The sequence below is a fragment of the Octopus bimaculoides genome, chromosome 15 (genome assembly GCF_001194135.2).
Source record: "Octopus bimaculoides isolate UCB-OBI-ISO-001 chromosome 15, ASM119413v2, whole genome shotgun sequence".
NCBI lineage: Eukaryota > Metazoa > Mollusca > Cephalopoda > Octopoda > Octopodidae > Octopus > Octopus bimaculoides.
Window position 1 is genome coordinate 28,503,935 of NC_068995.1, and position 12,175 is coordinate 28,516,109.

General features: G+C 36.8%; 1 protein-coding gene across 1 annotated transcript in view; it reads right to left on the reverse strand.

Moving 5' to 3' along the window:
* Positions 1 to 12,175, reverse strand: part of LOC106874374 (charged multivesicular body protein 2b) — a 68,096-nt gene that overhangs the window by 14,176 nt on the left and 41,745 nt on the right. Inside the window, exon 4 of the mRNA XM_014922087.2 lies at positions 9,480 to 9,581. Within this exon, the coding sequence (XP_014777573.1) occupies positions 9,480 to 9,581 (102 nt within the window). The remainder of the gene's footprint in view (positions 1 to 9,479; positions 9,582 to 12,175) is intronic.

Genomic DNA, 12,175 nt, shown 5'->3' on the forward strand with positions numbered 1-12,175 from the left:
TGGAATGTAACACTCGCAATAGTCAAGGGATTACTGTATATACATGTATAGAGAAAAATAGATAAGATAAATACAGATATCTATCTATCTATTTATCTATCAACCTATACATACATACACATATATACACATACACACATATATACACACACACATATGTACATACACACACACACACACACACACACACATATACATAAAAGATCATATAAATGATAAAGGGACAAAAACGAATGCAATGAAATTCATTAGCTTATAGCTGTTTCTGCTAGAAGATGCAATGCACTCATAAGTGAGTGCTTGTGTATCACCTTATAGCTTCACCAGAGCTTCAAAAATGAAGTGCAATTTTATTTGGGAAATTTCCCAAATAACCTTTTATTACACTCTGTACATGACTAATGCCTTTCTCTGAAGCATACGTATATTGAGTTCTATCACCAGGTTATTAGTATTGCTATGCTATGCCTAAGCAAAATATTGAAGTATATATATGCATACATATAGCATCATCATCAAATCATTTAATGCCTGTTTTCTATGCTGGCATGGGTTGGATGGTCTGACAGGAACTGGTGAGCCAGAGGGCTGTCCCAAGCTCTTTTGTCAGCTTTGGCATGGTTTCTATGGCTGGATGTGCATCTTAATGCCAACCACTTTACAGAGTGTACCTGGTACTTTTTATGTGGCACCAGCACCAATGAGGTCATCAAATAACTTGCAAGGCAATGACCCCTCAATTGAGAGGAGGAGTGGTATTGCAGGAGGAGGCTTTGTGCCAAGTGAAGAGAAATTAAACTATGATAGGGGGACAGAAATATGCGTCTTGTTGAAAAGAAGCATGGCTACTCTACTTGGTGGTGGGGAGAAAATTGTGTTGATGTTCCAGGGCCTACCTTCAAGGTACAAGGAAGTGAATGAAAGTGAAGTGGTACAGAGGATTGAGCAGATGAATAAGCAGGGAGCTCACAAGTGCAAAGGAGAAAAGGAATGCAGTGAGAGGTGAACATGAGCATATAGGGAAGCAACAGGATAATAGCAATACTGTTTGCAGGGGAGAATGAGAGATGGAGATGATAAAGCAGTATTGGACCATAGGGGCAGGTATTGAACAAACACACACACACACCTTTATATGTGCAACACAGAGAGAGGTGTGAAGGCCAGAGCAACTGTGGTGGATGAGAAATGCCAAAAAAGGAAAGAATAATTGCCAAGCCCTCTCTCAGCTGTTCAAAGTGTACATATTTGCTTCAGTTGTGCCAGAGCCTGTCATTTGTGAACTGGTTTCCATATCCACCTGAGGGGTTGTCCCACTCTTCCTCATGATCTTTGGACATGAAAAACTGCCCAACATATACATATATGGGAAATAAAAGATGGAAGACAGAATATATGAGAATTTTTATTATCAGTCACAACAATTGTTTTGACACATCTAGCATTGATTCCTCATGGGTGTGGGACACTTAACAACTGGTTCAGGAGCAGCCAGCAGTGCAGATGTATCTCATCGGGATAAATAGATACAACTTGTTATAACAACAGTTCTGCAATGAATTTTCTCATTTTGTAGAAAGAAAAGCAGCAAAACGAAGGAAATATCTTCATTTATATAGAATATTGAAAATAAAATCACAGATGCAAAAAAGAAATGAACATGCAATACAGTAAGAAAAGTATATAGAAAAAATATATATATATTTCTGTATGAGTTAGGGGTTTTGGGATTAGGTTTCCGTCAAGAAGTAACTAATATTAGCATCGCATTTAGGCTTCACCCAATTTTCTTTCATTAATATACTCATGTATTAAACTTCCCCTAATGGGTTTAATGTAAGTTATTTCTGCCAACTCCTTTTATAATGCTATATCTACTAAATAGTGGTTAGCATCTAACCTCTAACACCTGTAACATGGACAAAACCATTAAACCCACCACATAACATACTATCCTCGCTATTTCCCCCAGGATAATGGAAACACGATGTAAACCGCAGCCTGCGGAAATTCCTCCTGAGTGTGACTTTATTCATCTACTTACCACAGGATGGAATACCATGGGTTATATTAACACCTTAATTGAAGTCCTTACTTTACATTTCCTTACTATGTCTATCACATTATTTCATTTTATTTTATTTTACCCTACTCTATTTTTTAACTGACTTTCACACATGTTAGTTCCCTAACATTTGGACCCTCTCTCCAATGTCTGTTCATCCCTGTACATCACTGACGTGATGAAGATAACTTGGAAGTCTTTGTTGCTTCATGGTATAAACAGCTGTAAGAGATTAGTACCTGTACACTCATCTATTATTATTAATTTGTTTATATTTATATATATATATATATATATATATATCTGTTTATGCAGTTATTGATTTATTTCATTCGTTGATTTGTATCACTCACACATATGTTTGTAATCATTTAATAAATAGATATAATTGAATGTTTACTGGCTGATGTTTGTTGATTGTATGTCCTCTCCTTTTTCTTATTTGCCTTATATATATATCATCATCATCATCATCATCATCGTTTAACGTCCGCCTTCCATGCTAGCATGGGTTGGACGATTTGACTGAGGACTGGTGAAACCGGATGGCAACACCAGGCTCCAATCTAATTTGGCAGAGTTTCTACAGCTGGATGCCCTTCCTAACGCCAACCACTCAGAGAGTATATATATTCATATATATATATCTACTATATAAATGAGAGTACATGTAGTCATGTATGTGTGTTTAGCCCCAAAAGGGTCCTTGAGAAAAACGAATTTCATTTTCAGTATCTGTGTCTCAAAGAGAAAGTTGTCCATAAATAATAATCAAAAAATATATGCTATGAGAAGAAACTCAACCTTTAGGTCAACAAATCTACCATTCTTTATCTATCATCATCAGGCTCTTTTACTTTTATGCCTTCCCATCTCTATATATACTTACCATACTTTTCATAACTCTCTCTTTCTTTCTCTCTCCCTGTATGCACATTATTTCTCATGCATGCTGCTCCCCACCATCTCTCTTCAAATGACATAAATTTCATCTTGTAATGTTTACTTTCATTATATGATACACAGCATTCACATACAAATTCTGTTTTCTGATTGGGTAAATATTTACCAAACTTTAAGCCTCTGGAACATTTTTCTGAAACTTTTCCAGAATAAATGAATCACAAAACTGGATTCAGCATGAGAAAGTACATCAATATATCAAATTTGAAAATTTTCACTAAATTTTAAAATTTTAAATTCTGTGACAGCAATAGAAAAGATCTCATTTGTCACTCATTTTTTTGCTTTTCTCAATATAAACTTTCCCCTTATATATATATATATTTATCACACATTCTCACTCTGTATTCTTTTATTCTTTTAATTGCTCCAGTCATTTGACTGCGGCCATGCTAGAGCATCACCTTGAAGTGTTTTTGGCAAACAATTTGACACCCAAGACATAATTTTAAGCCTAGTACTTATTCTATCAGTTTCTTTGCCAAACCGATAAGTTACAGGAATGTAAACACACCAACACCAGGACACACACACATAGATATATACATACATATATATATATGACACCCTTCTTTCAGTTTCCATCTACCAAATCCTCTCACATGGCTATCGTTGGACCAAAGTTATGGTAGCAGACACTTGTTCAAGGTACAACGCTGTGGGACTGAACCTACCTGGAACCATGTGGTTGGGAAGCAAGCTTCTTACTACACACCTGCACCTATACAAATCTCATTCACACTGAGTGTGTGTATGTGTGTATTCATGTGTGTAAGGGATTTCATTAGATTGGGAAAGTGATTTAAAAAAAGGTATGTAAAAGATAATTTATTTTAATAGTATACTTTTCTGATAGTAAATAATTTTTCTTACACACAAATAGACTCGCTTAGTGCAGGGTGGGAGTTAAAAATTTAAATTACCAAATTTTTTTGTCATTTTTGTTTAAATTCTAGTAATGGACTGCTTCTGGGCAAAACAAAACTGTTACTTCCACATCATCATTCCATAAAATGTGTTTATGTGGAGAAAAATATTGAAAAGCATCAATTATCATCATCATCATCATCATTTAACGTCTGTCTTCCATGCTAACAAGGGTGGGATGGTACCACAAGAACCAGACTTTGGTGACTGTTTTGGCAGGATATTTACAGCTGGATGCCCTTCCAAACACCAACCACTTTACAGTGTGGACTGGGTGCATCTAAGTGGCACCTGCACCGACAGGGTCACCAAGTATTTGCAAGACATAAAAAAAGAAAAAAAAAACTTTTAGTGAGACAGATACAAGTGTCTTGCTGCAGAGGAAGTACAAAGTTACCCGGCTGGAGACAGAAAGATCAGGAATGAAGACAGAAACTGGTGTGCTACCACAAAGAAAATACATGCTTGCCCAACCTGAGGGAAGTGTAGGAGGAGAGAGAGTGGGAGACAGCAGGATGGAGATGGTGGCAAAATGCCAGGCATAATCACAAGGAACAGGGATCAGAATATAAATGAGATGGTTGAGTAAAGGAAGAGAGAGATATAGATGGTAGCAAGTGCCAGGGCATACCCTTGAGGTTCAAATGCCATAATATAAATGGCAGGATATTGCAAAGGGAGTGTGATTAAAGAGTGCAACTAAATGGCAAAAGACCTGGGTATATATAGAATTGGAGGGGCTACCTGATAGCAGTGATACAGAGGAACAGGGATGTGAGGACAGGGTTGGGGATTGAGAGCTGAGCATAGTGTATGAAGGCAGAAATGTGAGAAAGAGAGATGTAGCTTGGTTTGTTGGGGTAGGGTGAAGAAAAGTTTTCTTGTTATGTGTGGGTGGAACACCCAGGTTGGGGGCTAGCAGATAGCAATAATAAAGTGAGACAGGGCATGTGGGTGGAACACACAGGTCAGGTGCATGCAGAGAGCAATGATACAGTGGCACGGGGCCAAGAAGACAGGATTGGGGAGTGAAAAGTAATCATAATACATGAAGCAGAAATGCAAGGGAGAGAAGAGATGTAGAGATGTAGTTTGGTTTGTTGTGGCAGAGTGGGTGAGACACAGTGCTTCTAGAACTCAGTTCTGCTGGTGTGGGTGGGTCTTCTCAAGAACTTCATATAGCCAGACATCTTAGTCCATTGTCATTTCCTCCATGGGGCCCAACTTCCTGAGATTGGTCCTTACCACTTCATCCCATGCTTTCCTGGGTCTTCCTCTTCCACAGGCACCATCCCCTTTCAGTGATCGGCACTTCTTTATGCAGCTGTCCTCATTCATATGCATCACATGTCCAAACCAACATAGTCTTCTCTCTTGCATGCTACATTTAATTCCTCTTATGCCCAACTTTTCTCTCATCATACATGTGCACATGTATGATGTTGCACATCCAACAGAACATACTACCTTTGTTTCTCTCCAGTCTACACATGTCTTCTGCATTCAGAGCCCATGTCTCACCACCAAAGAGTTCAGCCATTCATACACAAGTATCATATAGTCTACCTTTCACTCTGAGAGAGAGTCCTTTTGTTGCCAACAGAGGTAATAGCTCTCTAAATTTCCTCCACCCAATTTTTATTCTAGAAACAATACATCTTCACCATTGATAATTTTGTCACCTAGGTGACAGAAACTATCTACAACCTCAAGAGAGCCTCCTGGGCATTTGATAGAATCTAATTATCGTGTGCTCTTAGTGCTTACTGTTCCTACACATCTGCCACATACAAAGACGACTTTATCTGTTAATCTACCTGTGATACCACTGCAACTCTTATGTGTCCATAATTTACACTGGGTGTAGTGAATGGAGTTTCTTCCAACTCATTTCTTACGTATGGAACATTTACTTGACGGAAAGAAAGTTTTATCTTCTTTTTGACTAACTGCTTTTGTCTTAGGTTAACTTTAAGGCCCTTTAATTCCAGGTTTTGTTTCCATACCTGGAATTTCTTCTCCAATTTTGCTAAAGATTCTGCAATAAGAGCAAGGTTATCAGCATATAATAGTTCCCACAGGCACCCAGTTTTGAATTCCTCTGTTATGGCCTGGAGGACTATAATGAATAAGAGTGGGCTGAGAACTGAGCCCTGGTGAACCCCTACTGAATGCTAAATTTATCACTGTATTCATGGCCGACTGTCACCTTACTGACAGCACCACTGTACATGGCTTGGACAGCTCTAACAAGCCACTCCTCTACTCTTAACTTCCTTAGAGACCATCATATAACAGAGCAGGGAACTCTGTTGAAAGCTTTCTCCAGATCAATGAAAGCTAAGTACAATGGCTTACTTTTGGCCAAGTACTTTTCCTGCAGCTGTCTCATTAGGAAGATGGCATCTGTGGTACTCTTCCCAGGTACAAAACCAAACTGCATCTCATCTAGTTTAATTCTATTTCTAATCAATTGAACTATAACCCTCTTAGAAATTTTCATGACTTGGTCTAGTAGTTAAATATTTGTGTGTGTATGTATATATATAAATATACATATATAGCAACTTAAAAGGAGGGCTCTTCACAGGGTCTTGGGCCCAACAATGACACTTCATGCAATAGAGTACATGTTAATTTCTATCAAACTTGAACAATATTTTTCAAGCAATGAATAATTTTCATCAAAACAACAATATAATTTGTCGACTTGGAACTTATTGCAAAGCTGCATGATAAACAACATTTTTTGTCTTCCCATTCATATATGAAGAACCTTTAATTGTATATGACACACATGAGGGTACTTGTATGAAGGTTATAAGGTAGGGGTATAAGGGTATGCTCAAAATATACATATTCACATACACAGCACATGATACGTATGAGTTGCCAGGTGAAAATGTTAATGTATGAAAATGGTGGTAGTGGGGGAGGGTGGGGAGGTGGTCATAAAGGGTGTGCAAAATGGACGTTGAGCACAGTCCTTGTGTAAACTAAGCTTACGCACCATGTAGCTAGTCGGGCTCAGAAGGAAAGGTATAATATTTAGTAATTATTATTATTCTTATCATTAAAGTATCAATGCAATGGTGATTGCTGACTTCCAAAAGTTTTCTTTTAACCGACAAGACTTCTCCCATTGATTTTAAGTGCATAGTATAGGAAAAAAAAAATGGCCAAAATTGCTACTGAGTGGGTGAGTGGGGATGTGAAAGAAATCATGAATTATAAAATTTTTTTTTACCAAATAGGCATCTCCCGTTATTTTTAAGAGCATAGAGCAAATAAAAAATTAGTCAAAATTGATCTAGAATGAAGGGGGCAAGGGAGAAGGAAGGATTCCTAAATTTTCAAAAATTATTTTTGTAAAAAGCTCCCCCGACCCGCCTCATTGCAAGAATGTGGTGAAAAAAAATTTTGAAAAATTCCTATCAAAATGGAGAAAATCCAACTTATGTAGGTGTGCTATTCTGAAAGTCCACAAAGGCATTCTATTGTGAAAATTGCCTGACAACGATGGGGTACTCAGCTAGTGTGTATATATACACACACACATAAATGTAATAAATTGTCATGTACATGGTGAATAGCAAAAATTAAAATGATGTATATATCCACTTTTAATGCATTCCAGCAGATGAATACATGTTTATTTATAACACATTCAATTCATCAGGGCAAGTGGACTTTGGGATATTGGTATTTGGACCTTGTCATGTATCTTATTAAACAAAGTTACCCTGGACCAATGAATCTAAGAAGAGTTTTTGGCTCTTGTTTACAGGATTTAGTGAGCAGATTATTTGCTGATGTATACTGATGTCTGCCAACCAATAGTAAATTGTCACATGCACAGGGAACAACAAAAACAAAAGTCATACACACTCATGCTTAATTCATTCTGATATACTTGAATGTGAATACACTAATTGTTGTTGTATTATGTCATTGGATAATCATCATGTGCACAATGAACAGTGGGGATTACAGAAACACCAGCACCTGTTCTGGCACTGTTTTTCCATATATCACTGGCAGAGAGATGAGTCGCTACTATCACTAGTGTTCAATCATCTATCATTGACAAGACCAAAGAAGGTCAAAATCATGTAACCTGGTGGTCTCAGTAACGGATGTGGCTGGGATTTATCTCCCTGCAAGCAATATAAACAAGAGTGCATTTTGCACCAAAAGCCAAATTGAGAGTTTCTCTCATGATATCTGCCACAGTATAGTTTACTCTAACAGAAGATCCAAGTGGGGATATATATATATATATACATACATACACATGTACTCTCTCTCTCTCGTGTATCATGGCATATTCATGCTTTTGACGAATCATGGCTTGTTCCTCCTCCATTTATTTCTGTCTCTCGCAACATCACCCAGGTCTTTCTCGCTCTGCATGTTCATTCCCTTCTTCATCCAGTCGAACATCTCCATTTTCTGCCTTCCTCTCGCTCTCCTTCCCACCAGCTCAGTCTCCACCATGTAACACTCCATCCCGTCATTCTCTCGGAGAAAATGACCAACAAATCTCCAGTCTCTCTCTGATAATATCCATCAACTGTCTCTTCACTTTCATCTTCTTCAACACTTCCACATTCGTCACCCTCTGTACCCACGAGATTCTAAGCATTTTTCTATAAAACTACATTTCCGCAGCTTTGAGTCTCTTCTCCATGACTTTGCTTATTGTCCAAGACTCACATCCATATGTTAGCACCGACCAGATGTAGCACTTTGATAGTCTTTTCTTGACTTCCATTCCAATTCTCTTTGCACAAAAATGCTTCTCATATCCATAAAAGTCTTCTTTGCTAATCTAATTCTGCACCTGATGTCCTTATCTGACCTTCCATCTGATGTTATCCAACTTCCCAGATATATGAAACTGTCTTTCTGCTTTATCCCAGTTCCTTTCACCATCAAGCGACATGCAGGTACCTGTGCTTTCTTGGTACAGACCATTGAGAAGGTTTACTGGTAGTTAATCATCAATCCAAGCTTTCCACTCTCCTCCATCATGATATTAATCAATCCCTGAAGCTTCTCTTCTGTGTCCGCAAACAAAGCCGTATCATCAGCGTGCCTCAGAGTGTTATGATTCCTTTCCCCCAGTTGTAGCCCTGCAATTGTCTTGATCTTGCTTAGAGCTTTCTCACTATACAGGTTGAATGCATGTATTAAATTCTGTTTATCCTGAAAGAAAGAAAGAAAGAAAGAAAGAAAGGAAAGAAGGATGGAAGGAAGGAAGGAAAAGTAAAGACTGATACTCAAGCCATGTGATGCACTGCTGAATGATAGCTTGGAGACTATGCCAACTCACAACTTTCATATATGAAATGATGCAAAGCTAACCCACTAATTCCATATTCACTTCAAAATCATTAAAAAATAACTGAATATAATCAAATTAATTTTCACCTGAGTACTTGCAAATGAATCTATATTGTGGATTCAATGGAATAGTTATCTCTATTATATATATACAGCAAAAAAATTAATTTTGACTTACTTTCTGTTGACTTCCAATAGCTTGGACTCTTGAACCAACTGTAAAATTTTTGTTCTTTTGTTTACGTAGAGCTATCAATTGCTTTGCAAGAATACCTGCAGCCTGAAAGAGGGAGTTTAGAAAAATTTTAGAAAACGTACTGCTTTGAAATAAATAGGTATTCAAAATGTTTTTCAGCAATAGAAATATTCTAAAGCCCTGAAATTCTTCTGGTCAAATTCTATTTCAGTTCCATACAATAAACATGTAAGTGTAATCATTATTATAATTTTTGAGAAATCTGTCTGCCTGTAACATAACTTCATGTCCAGTTTGCACCCTCTCCCTGCCTCAAGTTCTCCATCTTTGTTTGTATGTATGTAGGTACAAACTGAGGTGCCCACTAATAAATTACCATTAATAATCTGTTGATAACCAAGAAACATTTTTGTCAAATTTCAGCATTTTTCAAAAAAATAAAATCTATATTAATGGGTAGGACCAATTTGATGAAAAAATGAGCAGAGTCTGGTAGTGAACCCGTGTTGTTGTCATTTTGGTGCATGTACGTAAAATAATGAAATTTTACGCTTTGGGCAGATTTCGTCAAATTGATGTCATGACGGCTAGTGCGCAAAATGCCTTGAGAAATAAAATGCTTTTACTTAATCAAAACCTGAATTGTTGGGGAATTAAAACAATGAACTGAAATAATAAGTTTTAGCAAACCAAAACAATTCATATTGAAATGAAGAATTAGCAAATGCTAAATAAATTACTGTTGATAAGCTGTCACTTTATACCCATGAAACATATTTTGTCGCTAGTGCGAAAAATGCCCAAATTTTACAATTTTTTGAAAAATCGATGCTGATTAAAAATCGATTTTTTAAAAATTTCAAGTGCCTAAGTGACTGCATAGGCATAAGCTCCACACACGTGTCAAGTTTCATCAAGGTCTGTTGGATAGTCTCCGAGAAGTTAAAGTAACAAATTCACGAACACACAAACTTGCCATTTATTATTATAGATGTATGTATGTATGTATGGATGGATGCATGTATGTTTGTTCTTCTCTTTCTCGTTTTAATTCAGAATAAATTTTGATTGGCCACTCACTTAGTAGCAAGGTTGTGAAGAAAAACATCTTGTTTTAACAATCATCCTTTAAATCTTAAGTAGAATTTTTATAGTATCAGATGTCACGATCATTTGAAATGCATTCTCTCCACAAGATCCCAAGTTCAATCACACTTTGCACCAGACAGGCTGGTATGTATCCTGTTGCTCCAATAATAATAATAGGTATTCATGTACTATCTTAGCAGTAAACTGGTCCGTTTTTATTTGGCATGCTTAAGTGAAAGCAGGGTATTGTAATCACTTGTCTTTGTTTGTGTGTTTGCAAAATTACTGGAAAATGGCAGAACGGATTTTCACCAAATTTGGCAGAAGTACTCATTGAGTGAATGGCTTGAAATGAAGAAAATTTGGTTTGATTATCTTCAAACATATATAAATACATACATAGATACATAGATATGCAACTGTGTGTGTATGTGTGTGTGTGTGTGTGTTTACAGTGATGGATTCGAGGTTTTCGTTTATTTATGAGTTGATTTCTTAATTTCACCAGAGTATAAATACCTATAATGGTGATACTAAAAAAAAAAAACAGATAAACATTTTTTAAAACTCAAACTTACAAATTTCCCGATAGGCAAGTGGTCATATTATTTATATCCTACAATGAACTACAGTACATTTGATTCACCTGCCATCATTGAAAGACACTCAAAACACTTCTCAAATTCTATGCAATATTTTCTATAAGTATTTCATTTTGTTCACTTTCATTTTCTTAGGAATCAACCCTTGTCTGCATGTATGTAGATCATAGTGTACCTATTGTGCATAAACACATGTGGGTATATACAAGGGTTGGACAAAATAATGGAAACACCTAGCATCACAGCATCATAATTTTGAAATATCTATAAAATCATCAAAAGCTTGTTTATTTTTGTTTTTTGATTTATTATTAGTGTTGCTTAATATGTTTTGCTAAAATTGCTGTTTCTTTTCAGATATCATCAGAAAAAGGTAATTCATTAAAATAACAGATCTATTGGACTTTCAAAGAGGTCAAATTGTTGGTGCTTGTATGGCAGGCACTAGCATAACAAAAGCAGCCGAAATGTTTGGTGTATCAAGAACTACTGTCTCGAAAGTAATGACAGCCTTTGAGAAAGAGGGGAAAAAACCTCCTCGTTGAAACAAAACTCCGGAAGAAAACCAAAACTTTCAGATAGGGTCTTCTGGACTCTTATGCGAATTGTTAAAAAGGATCACAAAAGTACAGCTCCCAAAATTACTGCAGAGCTTAATGACCACCTCGAGAACCCAGTTTCCACAAAAACTGTTTGCTGGGAATTGCACAAAGCCAGATTTTACAGAAGGGCTGCAATCAGAAAGCCACTTTCAAAAATAAACCTTGCAAAGCATTTAGAGTGGAGTAAAAACCTACAGAATTGGTCCCTAGAGCAGTAGAAGAATGTTATTTTCTCAGATGAGTCATCCTTTGCCTTATTTCTGATCACTGGCCGAGTATATGTGTGGAGACAGCTAAAAGAAGCATTTGACCAAGACTGCCTTCTTCCAACTGTTAAACATGGAGGAGGATCTCTGATGATCTGGAAATCTGTCAGCCCAATGGT